This window comes from Mchenga conophoros, linkage group LG9, assembly GCF_057382185.1.
Source record: "Mchenga conophoros isolate Kocher_MC1m ecotype Shallow Benthic linkage group LG9, M_conophoros_male_GT1.1, whole genome shotgun sequence".
Taxonomy (NCBI): Eukaryota; Metazoa; Chordata; class Actinopteri; order Cichliformes; family Cichlidae; genus Mchenga; species Mchenga conophoros.
Window position 1 is genome coordinate 9890952 of NC_140534.1, and position 25026 is coordinate 9915977.

Here is a 25026-nt window from a genome sequence, read left to right on the forward strand (position 1 = left end):
GAGTTATGAGTCCAGTCCAGTCTATTGTTCAGATGAACACCAAGGTACCTGTAGCTGTCCACAGCCTCAATGTCCATACCCTGGATGTTCAGTGGTTGCAGTGGAGAATGCTTGTGCCTGCGGAAGTCTACCACCAGTTCCTTGGTTTTACTGGCGTTGATCTGGAGGTAGTTCAGCTGGCACCAGTCCACAAAGTCTTGAGTCAGTCCTCTGTACTCCTTGTCGTCCCCATCAGTGATGAGGCCGACTATTGCAGAGTCATCAGAGAACTTCTGCAGGAAGCACTGGGTGGAGTTGTGGGAAAAGTCTGCAGTGTAGATGGTGAAGAGGAACGGAGCCAGAACCGTTCCCTGTGGGGCCCCCGTACTGCAGACGACCCTGTCCGACACACAGCCCTGAGTCCTCACATACTGTGGTCGGTCGGTGAGGTAGTCCAAAATCCAGGTAGTGAGGTGATGGTCCACTCCAGAGTTCTCCAGCTTGTCCTTCAGAACCGAGGGAAGAATAGTGTTGAAGGCACTGGAGAAATCAAAGAACATGATTCTCACAGTGCTTCCAGCGGTCTCCAGGTGAGCGAGGGAACGATGTAGGAGGTGAATGACGGCATCATCCGCGCCAATGCCAGGCTGGTAGGCAAACTGAAGCGGGTCCAGTGATGAGCTTGTTAGGCGCCGAAGCTGAGCCAGGACCAACCGCTCCAGGGTCTTCATCAGGTGGGATGTCAGAGCCACCGGCCTGTAGCTGTTGAGGTCCTTGGGGCGTGAAGTCTTTGGCACTGGTACAACACAGGAGGTTTTCCAGAGCTGTGGGACTCTTCCCAACCTCAGGCTCAGGTTGAAGAGGTGCTCCATCACCCCACACAGTTGGTCCGCGCAGGACCTGACGACCCTCGAGCTGATGCCATCTGGGCCCGCTGCCTTCTTGCCATTAATCCTCCTCAGTTCCCTCCTAACCTGGGTGGTTGAGAGAGACAGGCTGGAGCCTTGTGTTGAGTGTGTATTGGATGCTGTTGTTGGGGGTGGGGGGGAGTGAGCAGGGTGAATAGAGGAGGTGTGAAGTGTCTGAGGTGTCAGAGGTGGAACAGCAGCAGTGGGGGTGGGTGAGTCTGCAGCCGATGTTGTAGACTGTCTCATGGTTGAATCAAATCTGTTGAAGAAATGATTCAGTTCATTTGCCCACCTCACATCCCTCCCAGGCAGAGAGTTCTGCTGTTTGTGGCCTGAGATGGTTCTGAGGCCTCTCCAGACTTCACCAACGTTGTTTTGCTGAAGCTGGTTCTCCATCTTCTGCCTGTAGCTGTCCTTCCCATTCCTTATCATTTAAACCCTGTGGGAGTGTCCCCCGAGAGGGACATGGACCCCCTATTGATCCTCTACCTAATCACACACGCCAGGGTGTGAAAACGGGTGTAGGTCACAATCAGCCAAGGTTTCGGGTGAGCCCATAGTGAAACCTAGCCCCACCCTATCATGTGATTTCCTGAGGTCAAATGACCCAGGATGTGAGTGGGCGTTAAGGCGACTGGGTGACTGAGAAGTGGATGCAGACATCGTGTTAATTTAGTTAGTTAATACAGTCGACACTATTGCCTCACAGGAAGGAGGTCCTGGGGCCTTTCTGTCCAGGTGCTCTGGCTTCCTCTCACAGTCCAAACACATGCAGGTAGTGGGGTGAGGGGAACTGCTTATCTAAATTGGACATAAAGGCTTAATGTGGCCGTGTGTCTCTGTGTTAGCTCAACACACTGGTGTCCTGTCCAGGGTGTGTCCTGCCTCTCACCCTTCAGCCCCTCCATGACCATGAATTGGATAAGTAGTTTGTCATTAGGTTAACTTTGCAACAACAAATATTTACACAGCTAATGAATGGCTCATTAATCTGACACTCGGGGCCACGAGCCTGCTAACTGGCTTCACTAATCTTCAGGCTTCACCAAGAGTCAGTCAACTGAAAGCGATTTTGATTATACAAGCTCTAGTTAAACCCCAAAAATGTCAATTAAATGACTGGAAGAACTGTAATAATCCCAGATGAAATAAAAGGACATCGTTTGATGGAAAGTGACAATCGTGACTCAGGCACATCTCAAGTATGATTTTATTCTGTGGGTCTCATATACATCTAACTCTGTTGGTGCAATATAACAGACAGCTACTCAGTACAGCAGTGCCTACATTTTTAATATATCCACATTTACAAGCAAAAATACTTTTTAAAAGATAAATATTAGTTTCCTTGTTAAAGCACAGAATGGAGTTCTCTTGGCTTGCAGCAAAACTATATTGCATCAGTCTCATATAAATATGCTTAACCTCACACTCGTTCTAAGAAGATACGCACTGGTTTGTGCTGCAGATAAAGTGCCTACTCTGCAGCTCTGCAGTCAGAGAATGTCGAAGCAACTCAAGACACAGAAAGTGCAATTTAAAAACACTAAAAAGATCCAGGGCGACGAGGACACACAGATGCATGGCAGGACAGCTGTGTGTGTGTGCATTTGATAAGAAGAGGAGAGAGGCTAGACTACAGTTGGTGAGTTTTTTTAAAACAAAACTGAGAGGAGCGCCACTAAAAGGAATGACAGTAACAGACCATGAACACAGCATGTGGCCAGAAAAAAAAGTGTTCATGTTGTAACAGGAGCTCATTTACAACACAAAGACTGACACCTCACAAAATTTCCATCATACACAAAGACTGAACTCAGACCGTCATACAACGCGGGCCTTCACATGGCCACCGAAGCGTCCGAGTCTTTTGGTCGATTGTGTACGACGTGCTCGAGCTGTCCGGAGTCGGAGACGTCGTAGCTCGTCTTGTACTTAGCCAAGATCTTCATCAAAGGACGCAGCTTCAGCCACCACTGCTCCTTGGGGATCCTGTGACTGCACACAGATGAAGAAACGTCAGTGTCAGCGTTTATTTCGGCATTTCTTTCTCATTTTGGACTCCCGAGTTCTCTTCTGGACTAATCTCCCTGTGTGCCAGCGAGCTACTGTGATACATACACAAAGTCAGTCTCATCCTTGAGTTGGACCACAGGCTGGAAGACCAGAGTCCTGCGGCGCATTCCCAGCAGACAGCAGGAGTCCTCGGTGTTAGCAAACACTCGGCCTGCACACAAACACTGAATCAATCAAAGGTGCAAACACAGGAAGTCCCTGATCTTACAAACATGCATTAGGGTGGAATTAAAGCCACTGGAAACCCGAACCTACAACAGCGTTCCAGCTGTGGGTCTATGCAGTGCCGTTATTTTGGAACTTTTTGATCGCTAGATTTAACTTCCTACACCTCTGTGTGTCAGTGATTTAAAAGCCCACTGGTGAAAATGACTAGTGTCATTGTTTTTGTAGGAGAAACAGTGGACTACACTGGTGATCAGGGTTACCCTCACATCAGCAGCAAAGGATAACTGCTTCCCTTCTTAAAGTCGGTGATTTTGTTAGTTGGCACCAAAAAAACTAGTCGTTTCATTATTAATATTTTGTTAATGTATAAAGCGAGTTAACTGTAGAGTTGAAGCTGCGTCTATGTAGCCAACCACCAACAGCCACAGCTGCCTTACCAGCAGATGGCAGCAGCACCCCACCCTGCCTCTCTCTGTGATCGGTAGCTTTAAGAAGATCAATCACAGCAGAACATGGATCAGCAAACATACGACCCGATGGCCAGAACCAGACAACCAAAGGGTCCATCCTGACCTGCTTGATAGCTTTCAAAGAAGGGCGTGCATTTTGCACCTTTAACTGTATTTTAATCAGTTTTACAGGCCTGTTACTGTGGCTTGTACGCCACAGTAAGAAAAAAAGAAAAGAAGGGAAACTTCTTCTGTATTATCAGTAGTCAAATTTCTTTTTTAAGTCTCTATTTTGTATACGGTAAAAAAAAAATCAGAACTTTTGAACTTTTCAATTCACAAATAATTTCTGTTTTTTTAATTACAGTCCTTTTTTTGTTAAAGTGTAATCCCAGTGACTGAGCTCAGTTTTTAATGTTTTTGGACTTTTTTGTCTCATCAAAAAGGCCAAGGACTCACCTAAACTCTCAACTTTGATACCATTTGTAATTGTTATGATTTTTGGCTAAATTCCCAGTGGCTTTCACATTGAGAGGTATCTGGGGAGGTGGGGGTGGTTCACAGTGATTTCTTTCTACCAGCTAGTGGCTATCTGAAACATCATCATAAATGAAACAGCTGCAGTGTGGTTTAAGAGGATGAGAAAACTGAAGCACAAAGAGGTGTTGATATGGAAGCCATGAACAAAAGCAGCTGAATTGAGATAAAGCACCGCACACTACCAAGAAAATGTGGGAAAAGCAGGAAAAAGAAATGTGCGTGTCGCTCACACAGCCCATGCTTGCACATTTCCATTTCAGAAAGGACCTGGAAACAGCACTGCATGGTGGCTGCCGGTAAATTTGGAAGGCATGGGCAGATTGCATCCTACATGTGTGTAACAGAACAGTGAAAATGACACACACAGAAACACACACACACACACTGGGAGTATGGTGCTAAAATGAAAACACAAGATAGGAGCTAAATATGTAGATGGTCATGGAGCCAGCATGAAGAAGAGGATTTACCTTCATCTTATGTCATCCGAGTGTAAGAGAAATGGACACAAAAAAACAAAACAAAAAGAGGAGTTTTAACTTTAATGGCGGCCTTATTACACAAACAGTGTACAGGTCGGTTGTGTCGTATCAGATGAGGAAGCGTGTCGGTCCTCATTAAAATGCTACATTGATGAGTGTAAATGATCAATAATTCATTTTCTTTGTGAGGATAAACATACATCAAAATGTCAGACAGAGTGACTCCATGACAGATCTGCTTCACAACGGCCACGCCTCTGCAGGGAGGGAGGATCGGCTACCGCGGGTCTAATTACAGGCTGCAGGGAACATTAACCTTACCTTGTCTGAACGTCTCAACCAGCTTTTTGGAGACCCACTGCATGGCCTTGGCTGAGATCTTGGTCCCAAAGTTCCGGTCAAATGGAGACGGCGCTCCTCCCTTTGAAAAAAATTAAGAGTTTTCACTCATCCACCAGATCTTTCCCCCCTTTCTTCTTAATTGAACACATGTTTGCTGATGTGGTTTGCTAGCTGTGCTATCTTTTCATTACAAACTAGATTTTCCTCAGAGATCATCAAAGTTTTGTGTGTTCCAGTTTTTTTATGTGCTAATCTCAAGATACACAAATCCAAAATACAACAAAGACCAGCCATGTAAACTGAGAACATGCATATTCATGATACAAATATGGAAAATTGGCACTTCTGTACTCTGGAGGAGACGTTACCACTGATTATTTATACAATGGGAAATCAGCCCACCTGCTGCATGTGTCCCAGCACATTCTTCCTGCAGTCAAACACCCCCCTGCCTTCTTCAGAGTACAGCTGATAGATGAAGTCTGTTGTGTAGTTCTCATTGCAGTTCTCATTCCTGACAGACACACAGTGAAAGTGTTAGCAGAGCCACACTCACGATGTGAGTTGACGCTCACGCTAGCTGGACGTCATCAGTGGGAGCCGGATCGTAAAATGTCAGCACTGTCAAAACTGTCGGCTTCACCACAACATTTGTTTACTATACAAGGAGCTTCAAACACTGAGGGATGGAAATGCATGTTTACACTGCAGCTCATTACAAAGAGATGCTGGCTGGAAATTTAAGGTGACTGTCATTTTCTTACCTGAGGACCAGACCTCTCTGAATGCTCGTCTTCATTTTCTCTGTCAGATGTTCAACATTGGCCTGTGGGACGAAGTAGTGCATGTGGCTGATGTTAACACATAGGTGGCTCTGTAAGGTCTGCCTTAGAACTAGAGTAGGGTGACATCTAGTGGATAAAACCAGGAATGACATGTAAAGAACTGAGCCTGAAACTTAAAGGGGACCTATGTTGCTTTACCTTATTTACTGCCATATACACTAACGGCCACTTTTTTAGGTACACCTCGTTTGCCTTCAGTGCTGGTACTAAGGGGCCTAAAGTTTTCCAAGAAAATCCCCCGACACCATTACACCACCAGCAGTTAATGCATGGCAGAATGGAGCCATGCTTTTATGCCGTTTATGTCAAATTCTCACCCTGCAGTCCCAAAGCTGCAGCAGAAATAGGCTCGACAGCCCAGGCAACATTAACTGTTGCTTCAGCTTGCAGTTGTAAGCTGACAGGAGTGGACCCTGCTGTGGTCCCCTGCTGCTGTAGTTTGACTTGTTGTGCATTCAGAGGTGTTCTTCTGTAAACCACGGTGGTAACGAGTGGTTATTTGAGTCACTGCTGTCTTCCTATTAGCTCAGAGCTGTCTGACTATTCACCTCAGACGTCTGGCATCAACGAGGCCCTTTCACCAAGAGGACTGCAGTTTGTCTGGATGCTTTCTTATTCTTTGATCGATCTCTGTAAATCCTAGAGATGGTTGTGGGTTCAAATCCCAGTAGATCAGCAGTGTCTGCATGCCAGATGCAGTGAGTAATTGTCATGTGACTGGCTGATTAGATATTTGGATTAAAAGGAATTTAAACTGTACCTACAAAAGTGGGCATTAAGTGTATATACACTATAAATATAACAGATTCCATCATTATTAAAGTTATTATTGAATGTTTTTGTTTTCATACAGGATAGTTTTCTTTTTGCTGCTGTTTGTTTTGTTAGAATGTTTTATTTGCTTGCTTACTTCAGTGTTTATTTCTGAGCATTTATATAACACTGTTTGTTGTTCATTGGACAATACGAAAATAACTGTAATAAAGGGAGAATGTCCTTGGAGAGAGAGGAGCCAAAACTGTTTGTTTGTTTATTTTGGAACTGTGACTCATGCAAAGCTACTTCAGTCCAAGAATAAAAAGCTGGTGCTGAAATGACCATCACAGGTCTACTTTAAATAATGAATGCATACTGGTTCTGTGGTTGCGTCATACCTGCAGTTCTTTGATGTCAAACGGCTCCTCGTAGATGTAAGCAGCATCGGCCCCTGAAGCCAGGCCCCCCACCGTGGCCAGATAGCCACAGTAGCCTCCCATAGTCTCAATAATGAACACACGTCTCTTGGTCCCACTGGCTGATTGCTTGATGCGGTCACAGGTCTGACACACGCACATGAGCTCACAAAGTCAGTACACATTCAGCACTAATGTGTCAAAGCTAACCTCTGTAACCCTGAGCTCATATTTGCCCATCAAGGTAAACATAAAGATTAGTGTTAACTTAAGACTTTCCACACAGTAGAACAACAGCATGCTTATTTAGCGAATAGCTACATTTCAACAACAGATTCATCTAAATGCTGCTTTCACCAGACAGACTGGATCCTGCGAAAGACGACAGAACACGTCAGATGGTAACATTAAATTCAGAATTCATATGCAAACACTTGGTTAAATTCTATGTGGAAACATTTTTCTTCCTGTGCTAGATTTTTATTTTGATAGCCCAGTGCTGACAATCAGCTAAATATGAGATAATCTAGCGTCAGTTTAGAAGTTGCAGCAGTGGTAAAAATATAAAAATATGTGTTACTGTGAATTCACGTGCTCTGCAGAGAGCCCGTCTCCCAAAAATGGGAAATCGTGCTATAGTGTATCCTTGTGCTTTTAAATGAGAATGTGTTGAAACAGCACAGGGCGATCGTGGCTTCTGAGTTGGGAGTTTGCCTTGTAATCGGAAGGCTGCCGGTTCGAGCCCCGGCTTGGACAGTCTTGGTCGTTGTGTCCTTGGGCAAGACACTTCACCCATTTCCTACTGGTGGTGGTCAGAGGGCCCGGTGTCCAGCAGCCTTGCCTCTATCAGTGCGCCCCAGGGTGGCTGTGGCTACAATGTAGCTTGCCATCACCAATGGGTGGATGACTGGATGTGTAAAGCGCTTTGAGGTCTTTAGGGACTAGTAAAGCGCTATATAAATACAGGCCATCCAATAAATAAACTGTTACTTTAGCTTTTAACAGGGTTAGCTCTAAGAAGTAACATTTGTAACAAATCTGTTTCTCTGCATGGACACAAGCTAACAATTTTGTAAATCACTATCCTGGAGCCCTCAAAGTGCTTCAGCATATCATATATTTAATGTTAGAAAACAACACTGATGTACTTAAATGTGCAAAATTTTACTTCATGCTTTTGTGTATGATTTAAAAGAACTGAGAAAGTTGTGCACCAAACTTTTCCATCTTTCTCAGTTGTTTTGATGATGTGAGGGGGATCAGTAGGAAAACACTTTTTTCCAATTTTTCGCAGCAGCACATGAATGCACAGTTTATGTTTGAGTTAGTGTTCGGGCTAAGTTTAATTCATTGACTTTTGTTGCCTTTACTGTAACCTAAATCCAGAGAAAATAGTGTAGCACCTTCTGTAAGCGGACAGTTTGCTGAGTATTAGCACTGGACCACAGTTTTCTCTCTTGCACTTTCATATCATGCCTCACGTTCAGTGTCTTTGCACAAGCATCTTGAACAAAGCGCTCAAAGCTCTGCTGGCGGCGGTTTGACTGCCTTACCTCCACAATGGCATTGAGGGCCGTGTCTGCCCCGATACTTAGATCGGTGCCGGGTACATTGTTACTTATGGTGGCAGGCAGCATACACATCGGGATGCAAAACTCCTCATAGCTGGCGCGAGCCTCATACAGCTGCAGCAGACTCTCAAACGCCTGAAGCAGCAGTATACAGAAAACGCGTTAGACGACCGGTCACTTATAGAGAGAGAGGGGTGAATCTCTCTCAGTTTGCAAGAGAGTATCCCGCCATTCCGGCATGTTCCGTGTGATAGCGGCTATGGCTTCCCTTTGGCAGAAAGGACGGGAGGATGGGATTGTGAACAGAGTGGTGGAGAAAAGAAAATAAGAACAGAAAGAGTGGCAGAGCAGAGAGGGGAACGTGTAATCAGAACAGGAAGTTGATGTGCAGAGAGAGAAAGCAGAGGGAAGGATGATAAACAGGGACAGACAAAGAACAGATGAAGAGACAGGACAGAGAGACGTGTGCTTGTTGGCCTCAGAATCTGCTCCACGGTGACGCGGCATATAACAACCACATGACAGCCAGATCTGCTTATATTCAGCAGGACAAGCAGGGCCAGTCGAGTCTGCATACACAGCAGGAGGACATGAAGATGGCCAAGCTGCGATTCCAGTTTGAAACAGCACACGTTACCTGAACTACAGGCTGTTAAGCTTGTGTTCTGGCGATATGTAGACGTCAAAACCTGCATGCAGCCAGCCACTCGTCATGACGTGTCAGAGGACACTATCACAAACACACAGACAGGGAGAAGGGCAAGCAGAGCAAAACATGGCGGCCACAACACGTGTGCACCTCACAGCATGCCTCCATGTTGACACTCACTTACTTACCTGAAGGGAGCTTTACGTTTACCAGTCACGCCTCACGGTGCTGACATGACTCACTTTGTCTGTCTGAATTTCTAGTTTTTAGGGAGGCTTTTTGTGCCACGTGTGGCTGACAGATGCCACCGTTACAAGGATTTCTTCCGAATGATCCCCTGACAGGCTGGTGACTGGTAAAACACAACACTGTGGGTTTTTCCCCCTTGTTGAAACACAGCTGGCTGGCTTGTAAAGTGAGCGGATGTGTTTGTGTGTCTGTGTCATGTCTGTCTATTCCTGTTGGCAGGCCCCATCACTTACAGTAGTGATGGCGTTCAGAGCCGTGTCAGCGCCAATGCTGAGGTCAGAGCCCGGCACATTGTTGGAGACAGTGGCTGGGACCATGACCATGGGCACACAGAACTCGTCATATTTCCCACGAGCCGTTAACAATTCCAGCAGTGACAGGAAGGCCTGCAGGGCAGAGCCAAGTGCTTTAGTGTCTGCGAGGGGTTTGGAAGGTTGGTCTGGAAGAGAGGTGCTACTTGCCACAAAGGAAAGGGTAAGACATAAGTGGAGGGTGCCAAGGGGAGGAGCCAGGTCTATCACAACGGACAGCAGCGAAACAGACAGGTACCACTCCACATTCACCCTCAAAAAACACACACACGTACATCATACACAGGATAACTCATTTACTTGCATTCATCAAAGGAAAAGTAAAGCTGGTGAGCATCTATACAGGAGTGCGTGAAATGGCTGAAGAAAAGCAGGTGTTCTCTGTTTCCAAATCAGATCAAATCGAGTCAACCTCAGTTAAATAATCCAAAAACATCATGTTAAGGAGTCTTCTTTCTCACTATATAGCTATACATATATATCATATACCATTTAACATGTAATGCTAAATATTAGCTTCCAATGTTGCAGTTCTGCAGCTCTGCTTTTAGGCAGAGAATTGAATTTAAAGCATAGTTTTGTACACAGCTATGCATGGAACCATACAGAGGTGTGCTGAAATGAAGCGGGATAAGGCTGATGGAAACATTATACTGTTTATTGTAACATGTCATAAATATTCATAATTTAAAAGCTTTTAAGCTTGTACACAGACTTAAAGATGAGAAGCATCTACTGACAGACTCAACAAGTTAAAAGCAAAACGAGCAGAGACAAAAACTGAGTGTGAAACTTACCTCGAATCCACCGATAATCAGCAAAGCATTTATATTGTGCTTTCGCATTTGCTCAGCAATTTTCTCCACGTGTTTTGCAGGAAGTGTTCTGAGGATTACAAAATGAGTATTATGAAAAAAAACATTATGCAAATATACAAAATCATTGAAATACAAAGTGTATGGCTGGGAATTTAGTTTCTTAAAGCCGTCTATGAGGAAATTCTCTGGATACACTGGTACAGTGCTGATACAGATTCCATCACCTTTGTAGATATCTCAATTTAATCATCATTTTATAAGAAAAACTGAAGACTCTTTACCTTTTTGTCCCCAACAGGGAGCCACCCTGTCCCGTCCAACCTCCAACATCACCCCATTTCACCTCCTTAATCTGAAGGGTAGATGGATGAGACATATACGTTAGCTATTACTGATGAGTGGAGCTGTTCACAGGATGCTTTTATTTATTTTGTTTTGTTTTAAATGTTCTAATTTAGTGCTCTTCTAACCTGCAACGAGCTGAAAAGCTCCAAAAGCTGGTGCTTTTCTTTCTTTGTTGTGTTAAGAGTTGCACAGAGACTAATGAGTCCCAGTGTGGAAGCTGTTTTCTCCCCAATTTATTTTCTTAAGTTTGCATCTCTCTCACAGTTGTGTATTTTCTGTCCTATCCTCCTGGTTCTCAGGGCAGACATAGCAAACACCAGAGTTAATTTGCTGGACAATCTCTTTCATGTAGCAGCGGAAACTAACAAAGCGTGTAGCAGAGAGTGCTTGAGTCCTGAATAACAGAAATCCATTATTCCCTCTGCTCTAATCTTCTTGGGGTCAGTAGGCACAGTCTGAATCCAGGTCTCACAGAGGATGTTTAACTAAGCAGTGACAGTGGAGACATTCTGATAGAGATAAATGATCCGATTGTTTCTTAAGTGCTGTTCACTGAGCCGACCCCACACTCTGAGCGGTTTCGTCAAAGGAGGCTACAGGACAGAAACTAGTTATACCAGTCATGCAACAAAGAAACGGTATCACCTCAGATTACATATCAGTACAAGTTTTCATTGTTAAAAGTCACACAGGTGCTGCTTGCTTTTACCCTGTATTCATAAATCTCGTGATATTGTGGTGATAGGTAATGTGAGAAAGTCTTTGACTTATCAGTACAGAGCTGTGTTTCTCAGCCCAGGGAGAACAGTCTGTTTCCCCCCACTGGATAGTTGTGGTACTGCATCGTTTCGACTGAGCCGAGCAGAGCAGGGAGAGTGAGCGTGAGGAAATTGGTTTACATTAATCTGGACAGATTATCCCCCGGGTTTCCCTGATTATGCTTTAGTGTGACTGTGCACTGTCTGACTCTCATCAAGCTAAGCCAATTCTCTCTGAGATATTGATTAAAAAATTGGAGTCACACACAGAAGATTTTTATTAAGCTTGGAAATTATGAATGCATTTAAATAACATGAAATCTCATTAGTTTCAGGCCGATTATAATGACACGCAGTAGTGCAGCAGCAGTGCTACAAGTCTCACCTGTCCTTTGTAGAATCCCTCAAAGCCATCACTGACGGCAAACATCTTGTGCCCCTCAGAGATGCCCACCCTTACAGCTGAACGGACAGCAGCATTCATGCCCGCTGCAGGGGCCCCGACATTCAGCACTGCCACATTGAAGTTGCTCTGAAGATATAAAATGCACAGCAACAGGTTATCATACATTCTGGCTCTGGAATAATCCCACCAAATGATAAAGTGTGTTTTTGAACATGGATGATCACGCTCTACAGAAGAAATCAATAAATGCTTTCTGGGGTACTCTCAGCCACATGCTGAGCCTACAGTGGTCATTATCACAGAGGCAGAGGGTGGAGTCAGACCCTAAGGCAAGGTCCACAGCATGGAGTCTGTCAGGCTGCCTCTACACTTCGCTGATTTTCAGTGTAAGCTACCTCCTATGGAGCTGCAGCTCCTGGCAGGGATGATCAAGTCCAACCCTCAGAGGGGAGCCAGGTGTGATCTAATATCACTGCACAGCAACAGTGGCCACCCGGGCCGCATATGAAGCCCACGCTCACTAAACCTTAAGGCTTCAGAGTAAATAAGAACAACATGGTTAGAAGTCAATACTTGTTCTTATTATGTGCACTTTTCATCTTTTTATAATGAACAGCAGGGAACCACTGACGCATATGACTGCTGAATACTAATACCCTCAGCCTGATGTCACACACCCGCCTACAGGACAATGGTAATAAGGTCACTCCCTCAGAAGGTGTGCAGCGCAGGCTCCATAGCTCAGTGGTTAGAGCACTGGTCTTGTAAACCAGGGGTCGCGAGTTCGATCCTCGCTGGGGCCTGATGCCTGGACAATACTTTTTTATTTGTTTTTGCCTCCACCTCTAGATAAATAAAGTATATGGCTTTGTTTTGTCAAAGACAGCTCTTAAAATAGCAGCAGCAGTAAGGCACAGCTGAGTCATTATTTATTGGGCAGAACCTTAGGCTGACTTGGCTCCCTAAAAACAACCTGCTCTACAGGTATTCTGTGGGGGGGGGGCTCTGTCCTTTTTCATTTCTGTGTGTGTGTTAAGTGTGAGCAAGCAAAGCTGACACCATCACTTACAGTCGGCAGCTCGGATTCTGGTTTACGATGAGCCAGCAGTTTGTATGTCTTCAGGTTGTTTTCAAAGCTCCTGCAGAAAAACCAAGTGCAGTGAGTTCATCTGTTCCAACACTTCAATACACAGTAAACACTTCAAAACTAAGGGAGGTGTATTTGAAAATGAAGTCCATGATCCTGATTCTTTCCCTCTTTCCTCATCCTGCTGAACACTGAGTGTAAACAACAGACTGATGGTGTTCTAAAATAGCACCTTGATCCACTTTCCCTGTGTGCACTTAGAAACACCGGACTGAGTGAAGTTCAGGTCTGTCGGTCATACCTGCCCCGAAGCTTAACGGCCTCCTCAAAGCGTTTCTGGTCCATAGCTTTCTGGACCTCTTGAGTCTGGGGCAAAAAAAAGAAAGGAGATTGTTTCATTGCTTGAAATCTGCATTTAGACACGGCAGCACAAAAGTACTTTTCAATTTGATTAATCTACACGATTTGGGAATAAACATCTGCATGCAAGGTCTGTGATCTTTGAAGTGTCACAACTGCTGCATGGAGGAGAAACTGCCCTGAAGTGTGGACAGAGGAAAAAATAACGTGTGTTTGGGCAAAAAAGGTGACTAATACGTAACCTGCTCTTCACCTCTAACATTTCCTGCTACATAACGTCAGTGAGGTCTTCACTGTGAGCTCTGTTAAACCCAAACAAGGAGCGAGAACGACAACAAAGCTTTTTTGTGCATTTCTATGGCGGTACACATCATCATAAACAGATAATGATTAACCAGTGGCTCCATCTCAAACAATGCACTTCTCTTGTGGACACTATTGCCACTCCAGACTCTGTGCTGTCTGAAATCATTACTTAAGCTCTTTGTCTTTATGGACTCTGTGTCTGTCTGTCCTCGGCTTCTCTGGTTTTGTAAATATGTGTGTGTGCATGCCTATTGAATACGTGAGGGTCTTGGACTGTTTCCAGCACAGAGCAGCACTTACCATCTGCACACACTCCATCAGAGGCACGCGCACCGATGTGTTCCCACACAGAGACACCACACAGGCCGGCGTGTTGGCCGTGGTCTCCAGAAGCGCGAGAACAGCCTCGACACCCATGCGGCTGGCCTGCATGTGAGACGCACAGATTAAACTGCATCTTCCTCACTCATCGTTTCTATGCCAACACATTCTTCCCCTGCTCAGGGTTTCTTTTGTTCTTTTAAGTTTTATTTACTTTAAATCTAAAATTGGTTTTAATTCTCCTCTTAAACATCCATCATTTTTTTGTTTTCATCTGTAGACGTTTTGTAGTAAACGGGAAGGATTCCTGGGATACACTTGCACGTGTGCAGAGCCACAAATCTGTTAATATGCTTAACGTAAAACCTGAGGGCAGCGCTCCTCAGACACACACGGGATTGAACAGGAAATGTTTTGGACAACTCTTCAAAACAATACTGCGGACAGGGAACATTTACTATAAATTCTCAAAAGACCATCTATTGAAATGAAATGAAATCATTTCTGATAATATAATGGCTTTTAAAATTAGGAATAACACTTTAAACACTAATAAATATGCTGCTCAAAAACATAAATGTGCCTATAAACTGCCAAAATAGTCAAAAATGTCAGTTGCAACAACCTCACGTGATAAATTTAAAAACATGATTTATTTGACAGGCCAAAAGCAAAAGATACTGCTTGGAAAAAAAATGAAAGGAATCCTTTTTAATCAGAGTAAAGCATCAAGTCAGTTAAAGTTGTGGGCACTGATCTGGTCAGTTAAGTAGCAGAGGAGGTTGCTGATCAGTTTCAGCTGCTTCGGTGTTGATCAAATTAAGAACAGGTGCAAGAGCATGGAGGAGATCCCAGGAGAAGCTTGGTTACTCTAGGAGAGCTGGACGGGGGCGTAGAAGGTCCTTAATCCATCAGCAGGAGCGCTGTCTACTCCTTTGTGCGAGGAGGAACAGGATGAGCACTGCCAGAGCTACAAAATGACCTCCAGGAGAACACCTGTGTCGATGTCTGTGACCAAACACAGAAACAGACTTCATGGGGGCCTGAGGTCCTGATGCCCTCTGGCTTCCCCTCTGTGTTCACTGCCTGGCACCGTGGAGCCCGACTCACATTTGCCATAAATACTAAAACAGGCAGGGCACCGCTGCCCTGTGCTTCTTACAAATGAGGACATGTTCAGCCTGAGCAAATGCGACAGACATGAAAGGATCTGGAGAAGCCACAAAATCGTTCAGCATGACTGGTTTGTTGGTGGGACAGTGATGGGCTGGGGAGGCATATCCATGGGAGGACACACAGACCTCAACAGCTTAGGCAACTGCACCCTGACTGCCATTAGGTATCAGGATGAAATCCTTGGACGGACGCTCAGACTGTCCAGGAGTTCAGTGGCGCTCTGGTCCAGCTCTGGGAGTAGATTCCCCAGGACATCATCCTTTGTCTCATGAGGAGCGTGCCCCGTTGTCAGGAATGCTGACGAGATTGTGGGGGTCACACAAACTACTGAGAACCATTTTTAACTACTAGCCTGCAGTAATTTGATTTTTAGGGTGTCTTCTGGAGGTTGAAGTTCATTTCCATCAAATGATCTGGAATCATTTAATTCCTTATTTTTAAAACAAGTTTTATTTAACCAACAGGCCAGAGGCAAAGTAGTTTGACAGAGAAAAATGAATCCTGCTTTTTGAGCACGTGAACCCAACAAATGTTTGATATTTTGGCCCCTAAAGTAATTCAACATTTAGCAAAAAAACATCAGAGCACTGGCTCATAACTCAGGAGGGTGGACCTACCAAGATACGGTCAAAGGCAGATGGGGTTCCTCCTCTCTGCACGTGTCCCAAAATTGTCACTCGTGTGTCGAAACCCAAGCACTTGACCACGAGCTGCGAGGAAAAGAAAAACAAGTTTGAGCAGATGGCCTGGCATCACATCATCAACATTCTCATGAAAATAACAGCTGTTCATTTAGGTAATGGATCCTTAAAGAGGCAGTTCACCCTAAAATCAAATGTCTGTACTTTCCTCAGGCCTGTGCTGCTGTTTATCACCTATATTTGCTTTGGTGTGAGTCGCTCAGCTCCAATTGGTAAGTCTGTTTTCTCTTGAATATAATGCAATCAGATGATGTTTGCCTAGTGCTGATCAGAGAAGCAAAAATTAAATAAATACATGCATTTAAAATAAACCTCACAGGTACATGCAGGCTTCCTTCCACATAACGATACAACTGTTAGTCGGTTAAACGAAATAAATTAAAAAATGTGCGTGTGTGTTGGGGGGGTTCAGTGTTTGTTTTTTTAAATAAGCATTCCTGCTGAGCTTTTTAAATGGATTTTGAGCACCACAAATCGACTGAAGAGAAGGCAGACGGCAAAGTCATCTAGATGGATAAACAGCACAAGATAAATAGGACCAGAGAAAAAGATGTTTATGTGATTTATGGGTGAAGTGTTGCTTTACTGTTGTCTAAATTCATCTAATGCATATTATATATACACTAATAAAGGTATAACTGTGTCACTAATATATACAAAACAAAGGTATATGCAAAAACACATGTAAACAAACTGGCACATCACAAACTTGAACATCAACACGATCTGAAGCTGAAGAGAAGGGGAAACAACAAAGCACAAGCAAGCCGTTCTAATTTTTCAGTCATGTTAGAAAGGAGCTTTTAATTTGAAATCAAAAATAATTACTCTGCTACTTTAAATAAAAACAGAATCTCCAAATAAAAATGTTAGTAATAATTACATAATAATATCATCATGATTCACAATTTACAGTTAAAAAGTCAATTTGTAAGGAAAAAGAAGGCTATGTGTGAAGCAGCTATAAGTAAATGCTATAAGACCTATAATAGCTGTGAGGTTTAGAAAAGGTGCCTTGCAGTGCTTTGGCAGTACAGTGTGGTGAAAGCCCTCTTACCAATCTAGCAAGTGTGCTTTACAGAGCATTCCAGAAACACAGCAACAAAGCCACACCAGGGCAGCAGTACAGTAGTAGAGGTCATTCAGGAGGGAGTCAAAGCTGGAACTGGGTACACTCTGTACTTACATTCTTAACATATTCAGTGGTAATGGGTTTGTTGTTACGATCAATCGCCCCTTCGGCTACAATTATGATATTCAGCCTTTTCATCCCTGCTCGGTTCTATAAGGAGGGCGTGGTGGAGAAACAACATGACAGAAAAACTGAGACTGTGGCTGTGACGTGGGCTTTCAGAAGCACGGGGAGGGAGCCGGACGACGGCGGCAGCCTGGGAGCCGAGGACAGATTTGTTCACAATAAAAGCCTGGTGTCACCACGGCTTGTGTTCACACTTAGTTATCAGGTGTATCCTGTCTTTATTGCTGCTTGTCCACACTTTGTTATTACGGGACTGAATGTGGATACTGTAAGAAAACTGTAACCAAAGATTTTGGCGGTGTGTAGCTCAGATGGCTGGCTTGCATCAGTCAGGTCTCCGTGCTTCTGGCTTCCCCTTTCTTAACACTCAGGTACTCACATCCTTGACAAAACTAGAGGTTATAGGCTTCCCGTGCCTGTCAATGGCTCCCTCTGCAACTATGATTATGTTCAGCCTTGTTCCCCTGGAACGGGTCTAAATCATAGAACATTGGCATTTTTTTTCAAAGCAGAAAAAACACAAAATCTCACAAAAGTCTTTCGTGATTTAAAGTCTGTGTAGAAAAACAAAGAAAGGTTTGGAACAACATGTTATCAGAGTAAATATAACATTACATCTCATAGAACAACCCAGTAATACTACACTTCACTGAGTAAGTCTGACTGTGTTACCGCAGATAGTTTCTGACACATCTTCTCCTCCCAGCCATCCTCTGGAGGCATTTCAGGGATCAGCACCCAGTCTGCCCCGCAAGCCAGGCCGCTCACCAGGGCCAGGTAGCTGGGAAACACACACAGGTGATAAAGGCCTGTGTCTCTGACTGAGAGTTGATGGTTCTGGATCTGCTAAGGTTTATCTATTCTTACCCACAGTGTCTGCCCATGACCTCCAAAACAAATGTCCTCTGGTGACTGAAAGATAAGGAGAGGAAATATGATGTAGGAACGCTGATGTACCCGAGAGCAGGTGTAGAAGATACCATGATAGTTTTTTCCTGCGTTAAACTTTTCTCAACTTCAAGGCGAGTGATTGAAACAGCTGCTGGTAAGAGTGAAGGATTATTATATTTGAAATGTACCCTGATAATTAAAGCCTGAACTAGCGACTGACTTGTCACATATGCAGCTTTCACACGTAAAGCTGCTAAAGGTGCTTATGTTGACTGCTCACCTCTGTGCAGTTGTCATAATTGCGTCCACCACCTCGATGATTCTGTGCAAAGCCGAGTCAGTGCCAATTGTCATGTCAGTTCCACAGAAGTCGTTATCGATAGAGCCGACCATCCCCACAATGTGAAGGGCAGAGTACTTCTGGACGGCATCGGCCTCAATCAAACCTGAAAGGAAAAGAAGCTTAGAGCAGGACTGGGCTTTTGTCTGAGTAACCACTCTGAGTCACAGCTGTTCCTACAAACACAAATCTCTGATATTACTGGCAGGAGATACGGTTTCTCAGTATGGCACCAAATGACTCCAAGCTCCACATGCTGTGCAGAATTGTTTTCAACAGTGTAACCACGTCCTCAGAATATATAAACTGCATTTTGTCTTGACTGGAAATAGGAAACACAGAGCCATAAAGCCTCCACTACCTTGTTCCACCAACTCATTCAGCAGCCCACTCCATTCCTCCTTGAAGAGGTTGGCTCCCGTCAGACTGCCGTCTCCACCGATCACACACAGGTTGGTGATGCCGTGCTGCACCAGGTTGTGGGCAGCCTTCAGGCGCCCCTCGTGAGTGCGAAACTCTTTGCAGCGAGCGCTGCCGATAACAGTCCCTCCCTGGTGACGATAATGAGAACGTTTTAAAAGTGTCTCCGGCCCATATCACATGGTTATTCTTTTGGTTTGAACTCCTGCGTTTGTTCTTCAACAGGAAAAGCACTACTGATAACACACCGCCTACTGCGATGTTAGAGGTTGTAATGTTTCACCACTAAACAGCCTTATCGTCTGTGTCACATGACTTACATGTTCCTCCTTTGTGCATTGCTTCCTGCAAGATAAACCTAACTTTGATAAATACATATTTCAGTGTTTTTCCACACTTTTATATTTTATTTATGGTGGGTAAAGAGGGCATGTGGATGCATTAGTCACGCCATAATAAAAAGGATAATAATTCCAATTTATAGCAAACGTCTCAAGAAATAAATCTGATGTGAGGTTAGGTTATTTATTAATTATTAAACACGTTGATATGAAGATTGTTCCTCTGCAAAGTGCTTTGAGTAAAATAAGCTGCTTATCTAGTAAGATGAACTCTAACTGCACTGTCTTGAACTGCAGCTGGTGACAATACTCCAAAGTCGCCTCGGTGGACTTCAAAGCAATACATCAAACGGGTCTCCACTTGCTCCAGGTTCTAGTTAGAATGGTTCCTCAAACTCACAGAGGATAACCGGAGTAGCACAAGGATACTATCCCCAGCTGCAGTTCAAAACAGTGGAACTGGAGTACATCTAAATGGACGTGATCCTCTCTGGAGAAAGCAGCTGAATAACGCTGATTACCATCACAACAGTAGCCTGGTCAGAGAGCCAGGAAGAAAAACGATACAGGAAGGGCCAGAGTTAGCTTACTGGAAGATGATGAACTTGCAGAGTGAGAAGATCATAAATCAATCACACATCAAGGCGTTCCTCCACACAAATAAAAAGCTAAATGAGTTTTTGGACAGTTATTAAAACACCTGCCAGCCCATCCAAGTAATGTTTCCATGTGGGAAACACTGCACACTGCAGTCCAAGAACTGCAAAAGTATTTATTACTTTCGAATGTTTCCGATATAAGCTGGGAGCCCACAGGAGAGAGAACACCTGCTTATAAAAACCTCACTCTGTGTATGTTACATGTGTCTACTATAGACCATGATAATTACTCACCAACTGCAGCATGCTGGACACACTTTCCCATGTGGCTTCCTTTATGTTATCCCCACCATCCACCATACCCTGATATCCCTGATTACAGAGAAAAAAAAGAATATACATTTAACATTTATGCCTAAACTTGTGGCTTTAACTAATTTAATTAGATATAAATTACATGTAATAAACATATAAATTGCCCATGTAACTCTGTTACATAAGTACAACATGAAATGTTACATTTAATGGAATCTGGGCAAATAAAATTTACTCAAGTAGTATACATTCAGTTTATTTTCCTTACTAATTATTTATTTGAATACATGACCATTTGATTTCTGCTGCAATTTATTTCAAAATATTGCTTCATGGTTATGAGGCCAAAGAATCATCTTTCTGAGTGTTGCACGAGCTAAGCAAACAAACACACACTCCAAATAACCTCTGGCTAACAGCCCAAAATACAACGCAACGACATCCTATTGTCATCATGACTTGAAATAATCAAAATATTTCCACATAATTCAAAACCAATGAAATTTACATCATTAACTATAAGACTGGTGCATCCTCATACTGTGCTACCTTAGCTGGGTGCAGGGTATTCATATGAGGCATCTAAAGCCTCAGTTATGTAACATCACACTGTGTGTGAGCAGAAGCCACACGTACACAGATGTGCTGGGATCACAGGATGAGCAGACAGAGCATGGCTCTTCCCAAAGCTCTTTTAACATCTGCTTCATGAAAACAAAATAAACATCCCTGTATTGATACCGGACCCCTGGCTAGTACTGTACACAAATCCAACCATTAAAGTTGGGCTTAAATGTCTTCCAAATACTTTATAGTGATTTTCCTTGAAAATGCTACTATAGTCCTAAAGATAAATTTATGGCTCACCTCATGAATGAAATAAACCTTTGCCCCCACGTACAACCCCATTCGAACCACAGCACGCACAGCACCATTCATTCCTGAAAGAGAAAGAGTTAAAAGAAGAAATCTTAATCACAAAACAACTTGTTTTACAAGGTCAAACTTTAAACTATAGAGAGGGAAAACACATGTGTCTCAACTGCACCAAGTCATTGTAAAACCCCAATTTGCATGGCTCTCCCAGGGCTTAAGCTACATGGATATTTATTTAATCTGGGTGCAGCTGTAAACCTTTATTTATTTTTTTATGAGTATTTCTATGTCCTGGATGTGGGAGATAATGTGTGTAAGCCCAGCCTTTGCGTGTTTATAGTGTCTGTGTGTCACTTGTGGATTTTTTTGCCCCATCAGAAAGCCCTGCCATGTTTGGTCAAAAGGCTTTCCTAGCTCCTCCTACAGGTTCTGTGAGTCTGAGTGAAAATACTAACCAGTAAGACCATGCTCTGTGGCTTTAATGTCAACGTCAGGGTTAGCTTCAACACAGATGGGATAAAAACGTAAAGCTTTACCCACAGGAAGGAGGAGAACGGGAACTTGGCTAACTGGAAGAGTTGTAAACAAAGGGAAGAAAGGACTGGGTTTCCTTGTGACCCAAGCAGTACTGTTACTCTGCAACACAAAGGCTCAGCCCACTCGGGAAGCAGAGGACACAGCAGTGAGGGAAGGGAACAAATTAGGAGGAGGCCTCTGCAATGTGATCTGCTCATGAAGCCGGCAAAGCATCCAGAATTATTAGAAAAGGACCAACAATACAACCCAGTGTATAATCCATGGCACGCTGTCCTTGTTACATAACTACAATCACAGGGGCATCAGACATCAGAGTGTGGTGAAAACAGAGGCAGAATATATGAAAAGATGTTCGCGTAGATATCTCAGCTGAAGGTTTCAAAGTCTCTATCAAAGCAGAACATCTCTTCTTCTGCGTGACTGACTCTTTCTCCTGCTGACTGACTGAAAGCACTCAGCCAAGGCTACACAATGTACTCTGACATTGATGCACGGTCTCAGCTAGCATGCTGCAGACTCACTGCTTAACTCTGGGCCAGCGCTGCGTGTTTGTTCTGCAATTAAGTGGATCAATTCACTGCTTCTGAATAACCACATTCACTCTTTGAGCTCCTGGAGGATGGAGGTTACACTATAGAATACCTGGTGTAATTAATAATAATGCATTATTAATAATTCTTCACAAATGCACTTACATAACAACAACAGGTGGTTTCTGAGAAAAGGTCAACATTTGTCTAAATTATGTATTGAAAAGTTTAAAACAGGGTGGTTATTTAGCAGAAGATTTTAACATAAACAACATTAGAAAATAAAGAAGCTTCTTTAATGCTGTAGAGCAGTGTTAGTGCTGCTGCCCTTTGTATCACAATCCAATGCTAAAAGTGGACACAACTTTGATGTGACCATGGCTTCTCAGGGTAATATTGGAAGAATATCTGGATCAATAAGCCAAAAAAAGCTGAAGTGCTTTCTGACTATTTTTAAAGCAGGATAAAGAAGTTTTTTCCCCACAAAGATACAAAGCTTCTTGCTATTTTTGTCAAATTACAATTTACAGTTGGTTTGTTAATAACTTTCCATGCAGCATGAAAACAATAAGAAGAAAACGTGTTTTAAAATATCCATATTTATTCATGTTTTGCTCATATTTCACTTTCTACAGCTTGAAAGCTATCAGGATGGATTCACTCTCTCTTTATGTTTCCTCTACTACACTGGTCACGTGTAGGCCTAATAATAAGTTACATAACAGGTAAAAATAATCAAATCCTGTCTTTAAATAAAATCATAGTTTCGACTTTTGTTGTTTAATTATAAGATGATGTAACTCATTCGGATCAGCCGGCTGCCATTACAATGTGGTGTTACACGGCAGTAGTAGATGTACATGTGCTTAAGCGAAATTACGAGATGAGCCGGTGAGCACATGACCCGGGTTTCCTCTGTGACGTATAGTTGACTGGAAGAGACGTAGATGAGTTATATGTTGCTCATCACGTACACAGGATGCCGGCATCCCACAACCGCTGGCCTCCACTGTGCTAATAAAAATCCAAAGTCTCTAGTCTCGCTAAAACTGAACACGACAGAAACGCTGTGTAAGAATTTCCAACCTGTGCGCTAGTGGCCTACGCACACAGCGCCCTGCACTCCTGCGTATCTGGCTTCTGCACAACCTAAATTAATTGGGAATCTGCGCTAATTAAATGCTAACACAAGCCCGTCAGTTATAATGCAATAATAAACTGTGAGGAGGAAAGCAAACCGCGCGGCTCGACCTTGACGCATCTGTCTGAGCCGCTGGGTAATGTCACACATGCCTCTGAATCAATGACAGGATGATGCTGTTAGCGACTTAGCAGGGTGCGCGGTGTTAGCATGCCGGCTAACCGTGTAAATGGCACATAACATCACAGCCTTACTGTACCACCCCGCCCCACCGCGTTTTTAAATAAAAGCCAGGCTGACTTGACAGGCAGTCACTATGACACGGCTGTGTATCTTCGCCCTTTGCGGGCCTTTCCTCACTGATACGATGCTTCACACAAGTATCCACAAAAAGTGTAACTCGATACTCTACCTTGAGCATCCCCTCCGCTCGTCAGCACCGCAATGGCTTTGCCCGCTCCCGACAGGTTCTCAAAAAATATCTTCTTGCTGTCCGGCTGCGCCATTTTCACAGCAACTCAATATATAAATATAAATAAATATGTGTTTCCTGGCACAAGCCGATAAAAGAGAACACCGACAGTACGGAACTGTGCTGAAATGATGAAGGGCAACAATCTATGCCCTCTACCTATGTACAGTATGCCCGCTTTGGTCTCCTTCTCCTGCCTGTTCCGTATCTGGTCGCTGATTTGCATAGGCCGAGCGCGAGGACAGTTATTGGCAGAAGCTCGGGCCAATCAAATCATAGTTCCAGCAGCATCCGTTCGCTTGCAAACTAATAAGAGATGTGTGGGCGGGTCTATCATTAGAGGATGCCGGCGAGGTTTCAGTGAACCTTAGTGAGGAGGAAGCAACAGGCTACGAAAGTTACACACAGAAACACCTGAATCATACAGTGTAAAGACGAATAAATCTATTATTTTTAAATTAATACTATGAGTAGTAATAGCAATATAAATATTTTTATTTCTATTTCTAGGCCTAGATGTTTTTATTGCAGTAACTGGTTTGCTCCATCATCAACATTTTGGTAATCCTTGTGTTTATATAGTATTCTAAATCTATATTCTTTCACTGTTGCTGATGTATTTGCCCAACAGTGTAAGGTAAAACAAACCTTCCACAGATGCGCTACCTTATGCCATTCTTCGTAAAATGCATCGTTTACGGCCCAGGCTGACACTTTTGTGAAGTGTATTATTGTGTTTTGATCACTGCTTAAATATCATATTTACATTTGCATCACTGAAACTGTGCGCTTTCCTTAAGGCCGAAATCCTTTTACACTGGCGCTATGACTTCCGTTCAAGGTCGTTTTTTATGAGCCACTGATTTTTGTTACTACCTTTATGTGTATGGGACTCCTAACACTACACAGAGTAAGTTAGCGTTGACTATTTAAGATTTTTCACAGATAAACACAAGAATGTAAAACTATGAAACACGCAATGAGGAAGGTTCCACTTTGGATCGTTGTCTCCATCATGTGGCCTTAAGGCCAAACTACAAGTGGAAAGCTATAAAACGGAAGTACTGTGCATGTTCTGTATTGGTCTCAAACAAAAAGTGTGAGTAAAGGTCTGTTTAGTAACATATAACATCAAAACCTGAGTCATCAGCAGAAAGAAAAAGAAATCAGTCATTTTGAATTATTCTCATCACACAGCAGACACCGCTGAACGACCTAATTCAATTATAGAGTACTTTGCAATATGATTTAGAACAAGCAAATGAGGCTACTATGCTTTTAGTCCAG

The 25026-nt window shown here is 43.5% G+C and overlaps 1 protein-coding gene and 1 non-coding gene across 6 annotated transcripts; one reads left to right on the top strand and one right to left on the bottom strand.

Moving 5' to 3' along the window:
• Positions 1 to 2080: 2080 nt before the first annotated feature.
• Positions 2081 to 23950, bottom strand: pfkpa (phosphofructokinase, platelet a). 5 transcript variants are annotated; one of them, XM_085286327.1, is made up of 23 exons: positions 23680 to 23950; positions 21051 to 21124; positions 20163 to 20240; positions 18870 to 19059; positions 18449 to 18614; positions 18145 to 18189; positions 17950 to 18058; positions 17206 to 17301; positions 15936 to 16028; positions 14122 to 14247; positions 13457 to 13521; positions 13138 to 13207; positions 12048 to 12194; positions 10841 to 10911; positions 10539 to 10626; positions 9664 to 9816; positions 8515 to 8667; positions 6944 to 7108; positions 5709 to 5770; positions 5347 to 5458; positions 4924 to 5023; positions 3009 to 3114; positions 2081 to 2885 (listed from the first exon to the last, which is right to left on the bottom strand). In XM_085286327.1, the coding sequence occupies exons 1-23, from the start codon at positions 23771 to 23773 to the stop codon at positions 2729 to 2731; spliced, it is 2520 nt and encodes an 839-aa protein (XP_085142453.1). In that variant the 5' UTR covers positions 23774 to 23950; the 3' UTR covers positions 2081 to 2728. The 5 variants fall into 5 exon arrangements, with proteins under 5 accessions (XP_085142453.1, XP_085142450.1, XP_085142452.1 ...); XM_085286324.1 differs by lacking the exon at positions 9664 to 9816; XM_085286326.1 differs by lacking the exon at positions 8515 to 8667.
• trnat-ugu (transfer RNA threonine (anticodon UGU)) lies at positions 12799 to 12871 on the top strand. Its single transcript has one exon. It is a non-coding gene; the product is annotated as a tRNA-Thr (tRNA).
• Positions 23951 to 25026: the final 1076 nt, after the last annotated feature.